We start from the raw sequence: 18,928 nt of genomic DNA on the forward strand, positions 1-18,928 counted from the left end.
GAGCAAGACGCGTTCCAGCCGCGCGGGTCTCCAGTTCCCCGTGGGCCGTATCCACCGTCTCCTGCGCAAGGGAAACTACGCCGAGCGCGTCGGAGCGGGCGCTCCCGTCTACCTCGCGGCCGTCCTCGAGTACCTGGCTGCCGAAGTGCTCGAGCTCGCTGGCAACGCGGCTCGTGACAACAAGAAGACCAGGATCATCCCCCGCCACCTGCAGCTCGCCATCCGCAACGACGAGGAGCTGAACAAGCTGCTCTCCGGCGTGACGATCGCGCAGGGCGGCGTCTTGCCCAACATCCAAGCTGTGCTTCTCCCAAAGAAGACCGAGAAGAAGGCGTAAGCGAGCTCCCAGCCGCCGGACTACAGTCGCGCTCGTCGCACAACCCAACGGTCATCGTCAGGACCACCGAAATGCGTGTGACGGCAGGGTTTTGCTTGGCAATTCCGTTCTCTGCGCCCGTTTCCCTCTGTTTGAATTAGCGCAACCGTGCCTCTTGAACTGACGCTGCTGCTAGCTAGCTGGCATTTCAGTGCACGAATGTAGATGGAAAGCGAGCTTCCGGGTGTCCGGGGGCGCACAGGGACGAGCCTCACTGCAATTAGCGTACGATTCGCGTAGTGGAATGTGATAGGCGATTGGGCCCTTAAGAACAAACAAACAAAAAATGGGCCATATCCGCAACCAGCATGCACTTATGAGCCAGGCAGGTATGCATGAGGAACGTGAACAAACGCATGCATGGCATACCAATACATAAAAGCTTGCACGCAACATCGGCCGCATTAATTTCCTTTTCGTGTGCGGCTTCTTCGCATGAATGCGCGCACCGTTTTGCAAAGAACACGCATTTTGTTTATTTTTTTTCCCCTCTTTCTTCCTGTTCGTGCTCGAACGCGCGCAATACTTACCATATGCATACCAAACGAGGCACCACCTTGCACCGGCAGCCCACCACAGGCACACACAAAAAAAATATTAATAATAAAAAATAACAACAAAACAGACAGACCAAGAGGGTACGGTTGGAGTACGTGGTCTCGCGTGCTCCCGTGGCCAAAGCAAACATGTAGGTGGTCCTGAGAAGGACCGTTTTGTGTTGCTTGCCTGACCGAGGCTGCGGCGCAGACAGCGGCCGAACTTAGGCGCGCTCGCCCCGGATGCGCTGGGCCAGCTGGATGTCCTTTGGCATGATGGTAACACGCTTGGCGTGGATGGCGCACAGGTTGGTGTCTTCGAAGAGACCGACCAGGTATGCCTCGCTGGCCTCCTGAAGGGCCATCACAGCCGAACTCTGGAATCGGAGGTCGGTCTTGAAATCCTGAGCGATTTCCCTCACCAAGCGCTGGAACGGCAGCTTGCGGATGAGAAGTTCGGTCGACTTCTGGTAGCGGCGAATTTCACGAAGGGCCACGGTTCCAGGCCTGTAGCGATGCGGTTTCTTAACCCCTCCTGTGGCAGGTGTACTCTTGCGAGCAGCCTTGGTAGCAAGCTGCTTACGCGGAGCCTTCCCACCGGTGCTTTTACGGGCGATTTGCTTGGTCCTGGCCATAGCGAACGGAGCGAGCGTCCGAAGTCGTCGACTGCCGGAGTGAAAATGACCCCTGCGCCGCGCGCGTCGTGCTTCGCCGCACTACTCTTCTCCTCTCCAACTCACCCGCCGATTGGCCAGCGCCGGCACAGCCGTCTCGGGCGGTGCGCGCGCCGCCAACGTTCGCCAGGATGCTGGAGAAGGCACGTTTTCGCGCGGGCGCCTTGTTCGCGGCTAAGGAAAGCACATTCGCAGGCGGTTTAATTGAGTTTAAACACGACAGCATGCCGCGCTGTTCTCTTTCGTTTCAGCCAACACCACAATCTCGTTTATACCGCCGCGCGTCGCCAATTGCCAGTGCCGAGTGTGAGACCACACCACTAATCTCGACAGTGGTTAGCGCTCCACGCCCAACGCCATCGGAGCTGTTATCGCGATCTGCGCGCGACGCAGATGGGTGGCATGTTAAGGCTACATTATTGCTTGTCCACTGCCTTGCTTTGATCATGCTGATGCTCGTTTCACGAACAACAAGTGCGCGCCACGGTGCCTTCTCGAGGGGCAACTACATCGTGTTTTGGCCGCACTCGGCAGCAAACCGTCTCGCATGTGCACACATGCCAGTACCGCACTTTCCCGTCCACGCACAGAAGAACGCGAGGCCCGCATGCGCCTCACAAGATTAACGACAAACTCACGTATGGACTACCAGCACCACTTCAGAGTTACAGAGAAAACGATGCACTTCCGCTCTAAGAGCGAATTTGGAATACAATATTGACAGGTGTTGAACGCGCGTTAGGAGACCTGAACAACTAATTGGGGCCTCAAAACTGTGGATAGGCAAGCGGTACTTCCATATTTATGAAGGGTCCTTAAACAATATGTCAAGGTAGCATCAACCAATGCTTCGCAGGCGCGATCCCAAGCGCGGCTTCCCCGTGCCACGTATTCGGTGCGCAGTTTTCGCACTTGCAAGGGACACCATGTTTTCACAAACAATCATCAAACGCAACACTTTGCTCCATACAGTGCGTACATTTCGTCAGCTAGCTTTTTCGATTGCATTCCCGCACGCAACTTCGCCACAGGATCGACGGCATCGATGTCATGTTATAGCGAAGCTCCAGCTCGGCAGCCGCCGGGAGAAATCTATTTCCTCGCCAACTAATTCACCGAATTTGGTGCGCCTAATTGCGAGTAAAAGAAAATGTTCAAATGCCGCGCCTGCAACAGCGCGATTTTCAACTGATGCCGAGCGCTGCCTCTTTTTTCTTTACTATTTTTTTTCTCAGTGATTGTGGCAAACTGTGAAATGGAAGAGAGAACAAACAGTTCAACTGTGCGCTTTAAAGCTCCGTCACACAGCAATGGCACCGGATTTGGAAATTCTGTTAATTGCACAAGGCGATATGTATAAAGGGAACACAATTTATACGCCTCGATAAGATATACCAGTCATGTGTGAGTATGACTTTTACAATACCTTCACAGACATCACAGGCGTTTTCGATGGGATAAAATTTTTTAGACAGAACTTCCGTGAGTAGTTGCGTGCAATTCACACGATCGCGGTACCGCTTTGTATTGTTGAGATATGAAACTTTGTACTTCTTAACCTGCCAGTACTCGTGCATTATGGAAGGGAAAAAAAAGAGAGAAAGAGAGACGTCACCGCACCACCACACATTTTTCTCAGATGGAACAAGAAGCTTGTTTACATGGCTGCAGTAGTTCTCTCGTGACAACCCGTTGTTTTCTCTTGGGTGTGTTCCGATGCCTTACTTAGAGTTCACCTCCGAGCTACACGCACGACCGGTATGACCTCATTGCGCACTGTGTACGCCTTGCTTCGTCCTCGGCTATTCCCTTTGCACGCGCATGCCAGTGACTTCGTAGCAGTAATCATTACATAGACAAGAGAAAAGGAATAACCAAAAGTTCCGCGTTTCTTCAAAGCAAGAGGCCCGTACATTTTCTCTGACAGTTCCTACCCCATTTGTTTACCTGTTTAGCCATCACCTCACTTTGCCATATACATCAAGGCCATAGGCGCAGTTCCCGGTGGCTTCGTGGGACGAATGTAAAACAATAGGCGCGAGCTTGGCTTTCATTAAACGCAACACGAATGCGAAATCCGTGCAATGACGACGGCCGGCGTGTGTCAGCTTCCCTTACCTTGGCGTGCCAATATATGTGCCATGAGTGAGGGAGCCGGTTCGAATTCGGAATTTTTCTCTACAGCAGCTTGCACATTCACGATGTTCCAGGGATGCAGCGGCAGGAGGTAGTCTTGTGCACTTTGGCGCGTCCATGCCATGGCATTACGCAACCGCCTCACAGCGCGTAATACGCCGGACATAAGCTGCCACAAGGAGAAATGTTCACATGTAGGACAGGTGGCTCCCTCTGGCGGCGAAGAGTTCGACAAATACGTGATGCACCGCTCAAATCGCCCATCGGGCGGCCGCTCGTCCCTCTCTCTCTTTTTCCCCCGTTCTCGCGGCGTGTGGCATACACAAATACGTTGCTCGTAAAAGTTTGTTTTCTTTAAATACAGCGCGTGTCCAGCGCCCGCTTCCTTACCGATCTAAGTATATGGCGCGAACAAGGGTCGCCCAGCATCGCCTACACGCACGCATGACGAAAGGGCCAGTCGTACAGAAATAACGAGAGAAAGTGAGTCTCCACTGTGCAAGCATATTTCTGTCTCAGTAAGCACACTTCACCGCTCTGCTCCTTTATTTTATTTTCGTCTTGTTTTGGGCAACTCAGCGGTGCATTGTCTTGCAAGAACAGCCACGTTGGCCTCGAACCAACTGCTTATCACCTATAGCGCGCTGACAAGAAATGCCACTGTAACCCTGTACACAAGTATGAAAACAGCACGCGCCTCGGTGTCTACCGCGCGCACCCTCGTCCATTTGAATACAACGCAGTGAGCCCGGTTCTAGCGACAGCTACCTAGCTAATCTCACCTTTGCATTCATTTGCGTCGCTCAAAAGAGTTACACAATTGTGAATCGCACGGTGGTAGTTTACGGCCGCCCAGCTCGTAAGGCAAGAGGGCTGGCTCGTTATTGTTTCTCCGACGCACGCAAACCAACGAAGCCATGCGAATGCCGCTCAGACACAGCGTCGCGCGTAGGCTCAATCATTTAACGCTTGCACTGGAAAGAACAAATAACCGCCGTCTGTAGAAAACTCACTTTCAGCTGTTACACACCGGCCCGTGCCCGGCAATATTTTCCTCGCGCTTTGCTTCGCTGCGTACCCACAGGAGCTATTGTTGTGAAATATGGGGCTTAACATATAAAACTTACTTAACTTAAATGCGCCCGCTGACCGTCACGCTCGGCGTATGTATGTAACCGAGTGCTACTGCCCGGCTCATACTCTTCTCTAAGGGAGTAGAAGAAGCGAGCCATTTCAAAGCGACAAAAATGCGCATCGACGAGCTTACGATTACCTCTGTCTTTTAATCATCAGTCCACTCTGGTTGCCTCAATCAGGGTCCAAGCAAAGGCGACAACTGAGCTGCACGAACGACCGCCACGTCGCAACTCGGACAGACTGAGGGCGGGTGAAATTGGAGCAACACAACACACAGTGGCGAGCGCAAATGCAACCGAGCAAAGCTCGCCTTGCGAGGGCGAAAAACAATGCTACCACACCTTATGAATACATGCGGTTGCGCTCGCTCACCTGACCAAAGTTTACCGCGCGTGTCTCGTACGGCCGAACGCGAGATAATGGCATGCAAAAGAGGGTCAACGGAGCAGGAGATCGCAAATCCTGCGCATCACTGCCGAAGCACCAAGTGGGTAGCCCTGAAGAGGGCTGTTGGGTTCTTCAGAGGAGCTGATGCGCTGCTTGCAGACGACGCCGCGCACGCGTGCTGCTTAGCCTCCGAAACCGCCGAGGGTGCGGCCCTGACGCTTGAGGGCATACACCACGTCCATGCCTGTCACGGTCTTGCGCTTGGCGTGCTCAGTGTAGGTGACGGCGTCCCGGATCACGTTCTCGAGGAACACCTTGAGCACACCGCGTGTCTCCTCATAGATCAGGCCAGAGATACGCTTGACACCACCACGGCGAGCGAGGCGACGGATGGCTGGCTTGGTGATGCCTTGGATGTTGTCACGCAACACCTTACGATGACGCTTCGCGCCACCCTTGCCGAGCCCCTTGCCGCCCTTGCCACGTCCAGACATCTCGGCTGTTGCTGCTGCTTCGAAGCGAGTCAGGAAAGCGAATGCCGCGTCCTTGCGCCGCGACTGAGCGAGGAAGCCGCGCCGAAGGGCGAGGAGGTGAAACGCGCGCCGATTGGCTCACGGGCAGCGCGGCCTCTCTTCGCGAGTGAGTCGCGGGTGGCAGCACTGAGCCCTGCTTAGGCCACGCACTGAGTTCACGACGTGTGGCTTCGCAACACAATCGCGCAGTTTACTTTTTTTTCTTATGTTGTTTCATTTTGGCATTTCTGACTACAATGTAGGCTGATGTTCAACCCGCCTCCCTCCTTCTTTTGCTCAACTCGCCAAGAGAAAAACAAACGTGTCAACAATGTTATTGTGCTATGTTGCACGCACCCACTGCTCGTTTCGCGCCCCAGGAACAAGTTTATTGTCTTCTCATAATTATGATTACTCGTTCTATTCACCGGTAGCTCGTCTACGCTTTCAAGTGCACCCTGGTCATTGCCGCAAAGCACACCGTGCGCACAGCTTCAAGTTCCGCCACTCCAACATCGTTCACTTGATCACTAGTCGCGAAACAGGGCGCGTTCATGCTCTGTTCGCCTCAGGCGTTTCAAATTTCGAACGCCGACACCGCTGACTGGTGCCTACACGACCGTCAAATTTCCTCGCGATAGCTTACGTAGCCTCGTAGATAACGTCAGCGAAATCAGCCTAAGACGCGCGCGCGAGCCCAATTCAGCATTCTAGGGGACGGAAGAGAGCGAGGGAACTGTTTGCGCCGCTCCTCACTCCTCCCTCTCCCATCGCCCGTACGAAGGCAGCTACGCAGGGCGCGCGCGGAACCGCTAGCTATGCAGTATGCGGAGAGCGCGCGCATCTCTTCTTTTCCCACTTCAAAGTCACTTACTACTGCTACATTTGTAATAACAGTGTAAAATTTCCCCTTAGGCAGTGCTGCTTCGTGAACGTGCGCACCCATTTCCGCTCGCCAGCCACCGCTACAGCAATGCGGCTCTGAATTTCAGTCCGGAGCACTGCTGCATACGTGCGGGCGGCCGCCGAGAGGGCATTCTAGCAGACGCAGCGACCGATGGCATTAGTTCTAGCAGCCATAGAGGCACACCTCAGGGCCCGCAAAAGCGCGTCGAACGACAAGAAGAAACAAAACGGTAAAGAGAAAAAAAGGAGGGATGAGGGCTGCCTGCTTTTAAAAGTTGCGCTACATCAGAATTAAGTAAATGTGCAGCAACGACCGCCTCATCATCCTCGGTGTGTGAAACACGCGCCGTGGTAATTAGTGCATGCAGGCGAACGTGGCCGCTCGCGCAGAGTCGCCTCACGCGCCCCATACTTGCTTAGTGTGTGTTGTTGTGCTGAGACCCGTGGCGTTCCGTGCGGTTCTGCTACAAAAGTTATAGCACACGCGCTGTCCGACCGCGCACGCCGCGTGTTTGAAAACAAGAAGTAGTAGTAAGTGCCGTTGAGATGGTAAAAGAAGAGAAGAGTGCAGTACCGTAGCTGTCTCTCGCTTAGGAGGTCACCTCAACAGTACTACACGGGGGAGGGTAAGGAGAATAAAGGAGCCAAGAGAAACAAAGATTAAAGAGGACGAGCGGAAGGCCGTGAAGAAAAAAAAGAGAGAGAGAGAAGCGTCAAACGGGGCCTATGGCAGCGTGGTAAGGTTCGACGACTCAAAGAACTCAATGAGCTGGGAAGGCTCTTTTGAGTAAAACCGCAAAACCCCTAGGAAACGAGAAAGTCCTCAGGACGGGCTATGGGGAGTCCAAGGCGTCGATTAGGATTTCACGAGCTGAGAGATATATGCAGTGCATATATCTATAATAAAAGTGCATATATCATATAAAAGGGACTCTCACGGGCCTATCGGCCCGTGAGAGTCCCTTTTTGTGTGTGTTGTTGTGCTGCGCGCATGCCGTTGTGTGCGTTTCTGATACAAAACTTTCAGCACACGCGCTGTCGCAATGAGAATACGACAGCGCGCGCCGGGTGCGTGTAAACGAGGAAGCGTCGAACAGAGGGAACGGACGGAATTGTAGAGATTCTCACTACATCCCAATGCCAATGCAGACCCTTTGGGTGGCTCTGAGAAGAGCCAATGGGTGTTGGCTGCGCGGACGAGCGCTCGGTCGCCTACTTGGAGCTGGTGTACTTGGTAACGGCTTTGGTGCCCTCGGACACGGCGTGTTTGGCCAGCTCTCCCGGACACAGCAGATGCACGGCAGTCTGGATCTCCCGGCTCGCGATGGTCGAGCGCTTGTTGTAGTGAGCCAGACGGGACGAATGCGCGGCGATACGCTCGAAGATGTCGTTCACGGAGCTGTTCATGATAGACATGGACTTGCTGGAGACTCCAGTGTCCGGGTGCACCTGCTTCAGCACCTTGTAGATATACATGGAGAAGCTCTCCTTCCTGCGGCGCTTCTTCTTCTTCTTGTCGGTGGCGCGCACGTTCTTCTGCGCCTTGCCGGCCTTCTTCACGGCCTTACCGCTGGGCTGGGGAGGCCTGTCAGTAGCCGAGCAAACGAGATCAGAATACGCGCGACCGGTCGCGCGCGCCGCGTTTTTATCGCGGGAGGGTGCTGTTCAGGCGACCTCGCAAAGCCGCGCTCGCCATTGGTCCGCGCGGCTTCTCTCCCTTTTCCTCGCGCTTTCCTTTGGGACCGGCGGCGGCGAGAGCGGCGACGGCGCTACGAGCACGGCTCAAATCGCTCACAGGTCGCCACTGTGCAAGTCGTTGTTACTCAGTCTGACAGCAACACTGCGATGCCTCCCCAGGTGCTGTGGATAGGTGCTGTGGTGGCGTGATTTGTGCGTTCGAGCTTCGGTGCTATGCATCCCCTCCACGTGGGCCCCTCTCGGATGGTTGGATAGGATTACGGTGCGGATTCTTCTAGACTCCAACCCGCTGTCTTCGATTCGGTGAGGTGTTCCGGTGGCTCTTTTTTGTCCTTGGTTTTTTTCCAGTGTTTAGCTGAGGGTTTCTAGCTTCCTACCTTGTGTAGTGTTAGCTTAAACTTCGGCTAGGCGCGGGCGCCACGTGGTTTTTACCGCGATGGTGGCCCCTTCGCGGCTTCGGCCGCTTACGTTTTTCGGGCGAGTTCCGAAAGGCGCGTCCAATGTAGATGTTTGCAAGGCGCTCGTAAAGCGCTTTTCCTTGAACGACCTTAAGGCAGTGCAGGACTTTGGTGTAGGACGGTTTGAGATAACGTTTAAGAATAAGGCCGCGGTTGATCGCTTCTCAGCTGATCCCGCTTTGAAGGTTCGGGATGTGGAAGTTCGTTTTGAGTATAGAGGTGTGCGTGTGAAGTTGGTTAGGGTGTTTGGCTACCCCGCGGATCTTCCGGACCAGGCTCTCGTCTCCGAGCTAGAGGTCTTCGGAAAGGTTCACGGGATCTCCGAAGAATGCGTGCCCGGTTTCCCTGCCGTTGGCACCGGAAACCGGCGCATTCGGATAGAGATGGCGCGGCCCGTTCCCAACCTTCTTCGTGTAGGTGAGCGTGTCGTTCAGTGTGAGTACGAGGGTGTAGTTAGATTGTGCCGTAGGTGTAACATGGCAGGACACCACGCCGCCGCGTGCGACACGCCTCAGTGCGCGCGCTGCGGGCAGTTTGGCCACGCGTCCTGCGACGCGGCGTGCGTACGTTGCGGCGGCGACCATGCGGTTTCGGCGTGTAGTGTCCGCACCTACTCGTCAGTGACCGCGAGGCCAGAACAGCAGAAACCTGCCGTCGTGGAAGCGGTTACTTCGCCGGTAGCTGATACGGTTGCTGCCTTAGAGGAAGGAGAGAGCCAGGGCTCCTTGAGCGTGGTCGATGCCGCCGAGCGCGGCGGCGATTCCGTGGACACTACCGAGGTCGTTCCCCCTTCAGTCACGGCAACGTGCGAGGGGGCATTGAGGAGGCTGAAGCGTCGGTCGCTGTCGCCTCCGTGGCGGGTACGCCTCTCGCTACGCCGGTCGCTATCTCTGGCGCGTCCGAACCGCTGACTGCCGCGACTGACACTGCTCGTCAGTCGAACCATAAGCGTAACAGCCGGCGCGAACACCGCGCTGGCTCCGCTGCCAGGGCGGCGGCCGCGGGGCGTGAGTCGAGCTCGGACGAAGGTGACTCCCAGGGCTCGGAGACTGGCCCTCCAGAATTTAAGCGCAGTGCTGTTGAAACGTCCGATTCTGATACTGAGGTCCCATCGGACGCGGAGGGTTCTCCTCCTTGTCCCAATTGCGGATGGGGACGTTGCGAATGCTCGTTGCTCTCAGACAGAACCTATGAGTCTACGGATGAGGGGTCCCCAACTTTGGAGACCCTCTCATAAGTAGACTTTGCTTATTTGTCACTAGCGGCTAGTATTACCTAATACTTGCCTGCTCTTTATTTATTTTCCTAGCTCTTTTTGTCTTCCTTTGTTTCTACTAGCTCTTAGCTAATCTCTTTCTCCCTTAAAATGGCTTCTTCTCTCACCATAGCTACCTTTAACTATTGTGGTTTGTCGCGTGCTTCTAAGCAGTTAGAGGTTATTAATTTGCCTAAATCCAAAAAGGTAGATATTCTTGTGCTTCAGGAAACTTATATTCATAGGCTAGGCCAGATCAGCCACTTCGACCGGATTTTTCGCACTCGGTCTTTCTGGAGTTATGGCGCGACGGGCAGTCGAGGTACGGCGATCGTTTTGATGCCGAATTTCGACTGCCTTGTTATTCGCCATGCCAGGGATTCCGAGGGCCGCGTCTTGTCGGTGGACCTTGATTGTGGCATTCAAATTGTTAATGTTTATGCGCCAACCCGGTCTAAAGATCAGAGAAAGTTTTTCGCTACATTAGAACCCTACTTGGTAGGTCCCTCTCGGCTAATCCTTGTAGGCGACTTCAACTGTGTGTTAGAACAGGTTGATCGCATCCCGCATAGAGGGACTCCAAACCAGAAAGATAGGCGTGCAAATGTTGTACTACGAGAGCTCGTCGACGGGCTGGGACTTGTCGATGCTTGGCGTGTGCTTCGCCCTGGTCAGTCAGGAATGACTTGGACAGGAAGAGGCATGCAGAGCCACATCGATCGTTTTTACATCTCGTCGTCACTGGCTCCTAGTATGCATTCTTCTTGGTTAACTCCTTCTGCTCTTAGCGACCACAGCTTCCAAATTCTGCGGTTCGCCGATTCTAGCATATTCCCGCAAGGGAAGAGACCGTGGCGTCTGAATCCACGTCTTCGAAAAGACAGGCAGGCAACCGCAGAGGTATCATCCATTCTTTTTCGATCGCTGCACAATAGAGCGAATCTAAGTGGTACAGAACGGGATGACGTAAAGTCAGAGTGCGTGAGTGCTTCAGGTCTTGGGGCAAGCGTCGAGCGCGCGAGGAGCGTGAGGAGATTAAAATCGTCTCCGACGCGATCCTCCTGCTCTCGAGGCCACTGTCCGGCGGTCCTGGAGTTGCTTCGGCGCTGGCCTCACTCCGAAAGGAACTTCGGATTCTCCTACAGCGACGCTGGGATGGCTTGAGGGCCACAACCCGAGCAGAGCTGTGGGAAATGGAAGCGTGGTGCAGCAGAAACGTCCTACGTAAACATCTCTCAAGGAAGAGCACAACTCTCTCCTCTCTAATAGATCCAAGTGATGGTAGCATAGTCGATTCAGCAGATGGAGTTCTTGCACTGACGAGGCAGTTTTACATGATCTTGTATGCCGAACCAGCTGCCACTCCAACTGCGTTTCCTTTTGCTTCGCCAGCTGAGCCGCCGCAAGTGTGCGACTCAGCCATAGATGAGGACGAGCTTTTTTCGGCATTGAAGTCTATGAAGCGTAATCGCAGTCCGGGATCCGATGGTCTGACAGTCGAATTTTATGTTAAATTTTGGACACTGTTAGGGAAGCCATTCACATCACTGGTGAACCGGCTACTCAGTGAAGGGACTTTGTCAGCGTCTCAACGAGAGGGGTTAATCCCTCTCCTTTGTAAGGACGAGTCGAGGAGCTCCGATCTGAGAGCATGGCGTCCAATCACACTTCTGAACTTCGATTATAAGCTCATAGCAAAGTGCCTGTGTATGCGACTCACGCCAGTGCTCAGCACTGTTTTGGGTCCATACCAGGCATGTTGTGTCCAGGGGCGCTCTACTCAGCTTCACGGTATAGCACTAAGGGACCTTCTCCTGAGGGCAAATACCAGGAAACTTCCAGGTATTTGCTCCTTCGATCAGGAGAAGGCTTTCGATATCATTAGCCACAGGTACCTTTTCCGTGTTTTGGAAGAGGCTGGTTTTAGTGTGGGTTTTAGACAGATGATCCAAGCTTTGTATTCTCGACCGACTTCTGCTGTTCTCATACGAGACCGCCTCTCGGAGGCGTTCATTGTGGGACGTGGTGTGCGACAGGGGGACCCGCTCTCACCTGCCCTCTACGTACTCGCTTTTGAACCACTTCTGCAGAGGTTGTCTTGTGACAGCAGAATTGGCAGGTTCCTACTTCCACCAGGTTCCCCCCGGGTTGCACTCTTTGCCTATGCAGACGACTTGTCCATTATCGTCCCGGACGAAGCATCAGCTTGCGACGTCCTGGAGATCATGGACAGTTACTGCGGGGCGAGTGGTGCAAGGTTGAATAGGTCGAAAAGTGCAGCAATGTACTTGAACTCCAGTCCTTCCAGTCCGCAGCCCGTTCATGGTCTCCCCGTGAAAACGCGGCTGCGGATTCTAGGCTTCCAGTTCGAACCAGATGGTCTCTCTCCCGAAAACTGGCAACAGGCTAAGGAGAAGCTTGAAGCCAGGGTTCAGGAATTCAGCGCGTTGTCATGCCCTTTGACTGCTCGAGCGACAATCCTTCGCTCACTTCTGTTTTCCTTTCTGACGTATGTGGCGTGTGTGTCTCCTATTCAAACCCGAACCAAGCTTATCTTGGAGAGGGTCTTGTTTCGCTTCCTCTGGAAGGGTACAACTGGTTGTGTAGCTAGGTGGGTGCTCAAGTTGCACAGGGACAAGGGAGGACTCGGAATTCCCGACCTGGGCGTCGTCTCTACTGCACTACACGTCAGTTGGACCCAGGTCGCTCTTAACTCGGATATGCTCCTAACTCGAAGCTTAACTTCCTTCTTTCTTAGCACCCGACTCTGCTTGTTCTCGCAGAGCACATTTTCCCACTGTGTTCCTCGTTCAGGTACCCCGTCCACCATTTATGCGGCGGCTGCCAACTCTTTGGTAAGCCTCTGCAAGGTTCACCTAGGCATCGACGTAGTTTCAGCTCCACTCCAAGAGTTAGTGGATATCCTTACCCCAGGACTCCCCCCACATTACCAAAGGTACGACCTGTCGATTCACAGGCCAAACTGGAAGCTCATTACAGCCGGTTTCCTCGACGCCAGGCGAGCCACCTTTGTGTACCGCCTGGCGCGAGGGTGCCTGCCGTTGAGCTACAGGCCCTTCACAGCCATCCGGGCTCGTGGAGTGTGTCCTTTCTGTGGTGCTCGTGAGGACTCAGTTCATATCTTTACGCAGTGTTTGCTTCCAGCAGCTCTTCTCCAAAGAGTTGCTAGTCTATTTAGGCTCCCAGGCGTTCCTTATGAGACAGTCCGATTTTCGCACCCTTTGCCCAATCACACGATCAACCAGTTCGTGCTTCTCCTCGCCGAGTGCTCATACCAAGTTTGGCTGGCACGCTGCGATGCAATTTTCGGGGGTCGGGCACCGGCCCTTCACGAAGTGCTTGCGAAAGCACTGAAGGAGGTCTGGTTCCACCTCGCCCGGGAGCGGCACCGCTTGGGCGAGAAGTTTCTCGAAGTGTGGGCTCGTCCTGCCGTGATTTTTGACGAGTCAGGTGGAAAGCTATCCATTAAGTTATGATGCATGCTCCAAAGGTCGCACGACTCGGCCGTGTGCGCCAGTCGATCTACGGGGTTTTGTTTGGCTCAGTGGAACCCAGAGCTGGAACCGGTGGTGGTGCACCCTCAAGTGGTCGCGCTGCTCCGCGGACGGCTTTGGTGTTCTCCATGGTTGTATGCCTTGACCTCTTTTGCATCAGGGCAGTCCGAGGATCAGTCAGGCTTGTGCCCTGCAAGACCGACATGGCTGTTTGTGTGTTGAGTGCAGTCCCTCAGTTGGGCTGCACCACAACAGCCCCCTTGTCCGGGAAGCACCGTTGGCCCGAACCAAGTCCCCCAACCCAGTCAGCCCGGGTTGTGGGGGAGTACCGGGGTCAATGTATCCAATGATGCTGGGTTGATGAGTACATGAAAGCTCTGGGACGCGACGCCCCTGGATGTCAAGTCCTCTTCCCATCTGACAACGGTACTCAGTCTACACATCAACAGCACCAGCATGTCCGGACGTGGCAAAGGCGGCAAGGCGAAGGGCAAGAGCAAGACGCGTTCCAGCCGCGCGGGTCTCCAGTTCCCCGTGGGCCGTATCCACCGTCTCCTGCGCAAGGGAAACTACGCCGAGCGCGTCGGAGCGGGCGCCCTCGTCTACCTCGCGGCCGTCCTCGAGTACCTGGCTGCCGAAGTGCTCGAGCTCGCTGGCAACGCGGCTCGTGACAACAAGAAGACCAGGATCATCCCCCGCCACCTGCAGCTCGCCATCCGCAACGACGAGGAGCTGAACAAGCTGCTCTCCGGCGTGACGATCGCGCAGGGCGGCGTCTTGCCCAACATCCAAGCTGTGCTTCTCCCAAAGAAGACCGAGAAGGCGTAAGCGAGCTCCCAGCCGCCGGACTACAGTCGCGCTCGTCGCACAACCCAACGGTCCTCGTCAGGACCACCGAAATGCGTGTGACGGCAGGGTTTTGCTTGGCAATCCCGTTCTCTGCGCCCGTTTCCCTCTGTTTGAATTAGCGCAACCGTGCCTCTTGAACTGACGCTGCTGCTAGCTAGCTGGCATTTCAGTGCACGAATGTAGATGGAAAGCGAGCTTCCGGGTGTCCGGGGGCGCACAGGGACGAGCCTCACTGCAATTAGCGTACGATTCGCGTAGTGGAATGTGATAGGCGATTGGGCCCTTAAAAACAAACAAGCAAAAAATGGGCCATATCCGCAACCAGCATGCACTTATGAGCCAGGCAGGTATGCATAAGGAACGTGAACAAACGCATGCATGGCATACCAATACACAAAAGCTTGCACGCAATATCGGCCGCATTAATTTCGATTTCGGGCGCGGCTTCTTCGCATGAATGTGCGCACCGTTTTGCAACGAACACGCATTTTGTTTATTGTTTTTCCCCTCTCTCTTCTTGCTCGTGCTCGAACGCGCGCAATACTTACCATATGCATACCAAACAGGCACCACCTCGCACCGGCAGCCCACCACAGGCACACACAAAAAAATATTAATAATAAAAAATAACAACAAAACAGACAGACCGAGAGGGTACGGTTGGAGTACGTGGTCTCGCGTGCTCCCGTGGCCGAAGCAAACATGTAGGTGGTCCTGAGAAGGACCGTTTTGTGTTGCTTGCCTGACCGAGGCTGCGGCGCAGACAGCGGCCGAACTTAGGCACTCTCGCCACGGATGCGCCGGGCCAGCTGGATGTCCTTCGGCATGATGGTAACGCGCTTGGCGTGGATGGCGCACAGGTTGGTGTCTTCGAAGAGACCGACCAGGTATGCCTCGCTGGCCTCCTGAAGGGCCACCACAGCCGAATTCTGGAATCGGAGGTCGGTCTTGAAATCCTGAGCGATTTCCCTCACCAAGCGCTGGAATGGCAGCTTGTGGATGAGAAGTTCGGTCGACTTCTGGTAGCGGCGAATTTCACGAAGGGCCACGGTTCCAGGCCTGTAGCGATGCGGTTTCTTAACCCCTCCTGTGGCAGGTGCACTCTTGCGAGCAGCCTTGGTAGCAAGCTGCTTACGCGGAGCCTTCCCACCGGTGCTCTTACGGGCGGTTTGCTTGGTCCTGACCATAGCGAACGGAGCGAGCGTCCGAAGTCATCGACTGCCGGAGTGAAAATGACCCCTGCACCGCGCGCGTCGTGCTTCGCCGCACTGCTCTTCTCCTCTACAACTCACCCGCCGATTGGCCAGCGCCGGCAGTCGTCTCGGGCGGTGCGCGCGCCGCCACCGTTCGCCAGGATGCTGGAGGAGGCACGTTTTCGCGCGGGCGCCTTGTTCGCGGCTAGGGAAAGCACATTCGCAGGCGGTTTAATTGAGTTTAAACACGACAGCATGCCGCGCTGTTCTCTTTCGTTTCAGCCAACACCACAATCTCGTTTATACCGCCGCGCGTCGCCAATTGCCAGTGCCGAGTGTGAGACCACACCACTAATCTCGACAGTGGTTAGCGCTCCACGCCCAACGCCATCAGAGCTGTTATCGCGATCTTCGCGCGACGCAGATGGGTGGCATGTTAAGGCTACATTATTGCTTGTCCACTGCCTTGCTTTGATCTTGCTGATGCTCGTTTCACGAACTACAAGTGCGCGCCACGGTGCCTTCTCGAGGGGCAACTACATCGTGTTTTGGCCGCACTCGGCAGCAAACCGTCTCGCATGTGCACACATGCCAGTACCGCACTTTCCCGTCCACGCACAGAAGAACACGAGGCCCGCATGCGCCTCACAAGATTAACGACAAACTCACGTATGGACTACCAGCACCACTTCAGAGTTACAGAGAAAACGATGCACTTCCGCTCTAAGAGCGAATTTGGAATACAATATTGACAGGTGTTGAACGCGCGTTAGGAGACCTGGACTACTAATTGGGGCCTCAAAACTGTGTATAGGCAAGCGGTACTTCCATATGTATGAAGGGTCCTTAAACAATATGTCAAGGTAGCATCAACCAATGCTTCGCAGGCGCGATCCCAAGCGCGGCTTCCCCGTGCCACGTATTCGGTGCGCAGTTTTCGCACTTGCAAGGGACACCATGTTTTGACAAACAATCATCAAACGCAACACTTTGCTCCATACAGTGCGTACATTTCGTCAGCTAGCTTTTTCGATTGCATTCCCGCACGCAACTTCGCCACAGGATCGACGGCATCGATGTCATGTTATAGCGAAGCTCCAGCTCGGCAGCCGCCGGGAGAAATCTATTTCCTCGCCAACTAATTCACCGAATTTGGTGCGCCTAATTGCGAGTAAAAGAAAATGTTCAAATGCCGCGCCTGCAACAGCACGATCTTCAACTGATGCTGAGCGCTGCCTCTTTTTTCTTTACTATTTTTTTTCTCAGTGATTGTGGCAAACTGTGAAATGGAAGAGAGAACAAACAGTTCAACTGTGCGCTTTAAAGCTCCGTCACACAGCAATGGCACCGTATTTAGAAATTCTGTTAATTGCACAAGACGATATGTATAAAGGGAACACAGTTTATACGCCTCGATAAGATATACCACTCATGTGTGAGTATGACTTTTACAATACCTTCACAGACATCACAGGCGTTTTCGATGGGATAAAATTTTTTAGACAGAACTTCCGTGACTAGTTGCGTGCAATTCACACGATCGCGGTACCGCTTTGTATTGTTGAGATATGAAACTTTGTACTTCTTAACCTGCCAGTACTCGTGCATTATGGAAGGGAAAAAAAAGAGAGAAAGAGAGACGTCACCGCACTACCACACATTTTTCTCAGATGGAACAAGAAGCTTGTTTACATGGCTGCAGTAGTTCTCTCGTGACAACCCGTTGTTTTCTCTTGGGTGTGTTCCGATGCCTTACTTAGAGTTCACATCCGAGCTACACGCACGATCGGTATGACCTCATTGCGCACTGTGTACGCCTTGCTTCGTCCTCGGCTATTCCCTTTGCACGCGCATGCCAGTGACTTCGTAGCAGTAATCATTACATAGACAAGAGAAAAGAAATAACCAAAAGTTCCGCGTTTCTTCAAAGCAAGAGGCCCGTACATTTTCTCTGACTGTTCCTTCCTCATTTGTTTACCTGCTTGATAAAAGAAAAGAGACGGAGGCAAGCCAACAAGGAGGCCAAAATGAGGAATAAACAAATAGACTGGAAGAGAAGGAGGGAGCAGTAAAGTAAAACTGCCTCCAGGGTCTGCAAGCAGTGCATGCTCCCAAACGCACCCCGTCCGCAGGGCAACCCAACAATGCCCACGCAGTGACACGCAGTTGGTTTATTGTAAAAAGAACCGAAGCATGTGGCTGTCTTCGTGGGCGCGCTCGTGCCGTGTGGTCGTGTCACGCCGAGGCGACTGGGAGAGTCCGGAGAAAGGTCATCGCAGTGGAGACGCCCACGGTCGGCTGGCTGGACAGCTGCACAAAGGGTAGGAGACTATACAATTGGGGAAAAGATGAAAAGGAAAGAAATGTGAATGTAGCATGCAGTTCGGACCATCCAACACGGGGAAGCCCCGCCATAGTTGGCATATGCAGTGTGGATGGCCACGAACAGTCATGCGAAAATAATATGAAAAGGTGAACCGAGAGGCATCAGTAGAAAGCAAATTAGTAGGCGTCGGGAAGAAGAGGAGGCACAGGAACAGGATGGGGAGGAACGGAAAGGGTGATAAGCCGGATGAGTTGCAGAAGCAGGGCGCGGGATCGAGGGGTTTTAATGAGTGTGGGGTACAGGTCGGGAGAAACGGCATGGACATGATGAAGTCGGCACAACCGCGAAGCAACAAATGCAGTGCGTGGGCAGGAGGTCAAGTAATGAAGGTCATCGACAGGAGAGGCACCACACGCGCACCGATCGGAGGCAATAAGTCGAAACCGATGGAGGTAGTAGGGAAAATGACCGTGGCCAGTGAAAAAATGCGTAAACAGACGAGGCGGGGGGAACCGAGAGGGGATTGCATAGACACTTCCGACCCATCGATAAAGACTGGTACCGTGGCCCTCACGCTGCCAGTGCAAGTGCCACTACTGTAATGAAGCCACAAAGAGAGTCTTTCGGACCGACCGGACTGAGGTCGGGCAGGAACGAAGTATACCACGGCGGAGCGCCGATGACGCAGCCTCGTCGGCCAGTTCGTTACCCACTACGCCCTGGTGGCCAGGGACATGGAAGAGGCGCACGGTGCGACCCACGAGGTGGAGCTGGCGCAGCACTTGCTGAAAGTTCCAGACGCGTGCATCTGTATGATGAAGGCTGGAAAGCGCCCGCAAAAGTGACAGGCAGTCAGTGTAGAGGTGGGTTATGCAAGGCCCACGCCTGTTCATTAGAAACAGGAGGGCCTCTTCAAAAGCAATAGCCTCAGCATCATATGCGCTAGTGGCATTGTGTATCCTGTATTTGC

The 18,928-nt window shown here is 54.1% G+C and overlaps 2 protein-coding genes across 2 annotated transcripts; both read right to left on the reverse strand.

Annotated features, from left to right (window-relative positions):
• Positions 1-1,136: 1,136 nt before the first annotated feature.
• LOC142588966 (histone H3-like) lies at positions 1,137-1,547 on the reverse strand. Its single transcript, XM_075700761.1, has one exon. The coding sequence runs from the start codon at positions 1,545-1,547 to the stop codon at positions 1,137-1,139; it is 411 nt and encodes a 136-aa protein (XP_075556876.1).
• Positions 1,548-15,215: 13,668 nt separating this feature from the next.
• On the reverse strand, positions 15,216-15,626 carry LOC142588967 (histone H3-like). The gene has a single exon (XM_075700762.1). The coding sequence runs from the start codon at positions 15,624-15,626 to the stop codon at positions 15,216-15,218; it is 411 nt and encodes a 136-aa protein (XP_075556877.1).
• Positions 15,627-18,928: the final 3,302 nt, after the last annotated feature.

The sequence above is a fragment of the Dermacentor variabilis genome, chromosome 7 (genome assembly GCF_050947875.1).
Source record: "Dermacentor variabilis isolate Ectoservices chromosome 7, ASM5094787v1, whole genome shotgun sequence".
Taxonomy (NCBI): Eukaryota; Metazoa; Arthropoda; class Arachnida; order Ixodida; family Ixodidae; genus Dermacentor; species Dermacentor variabilis.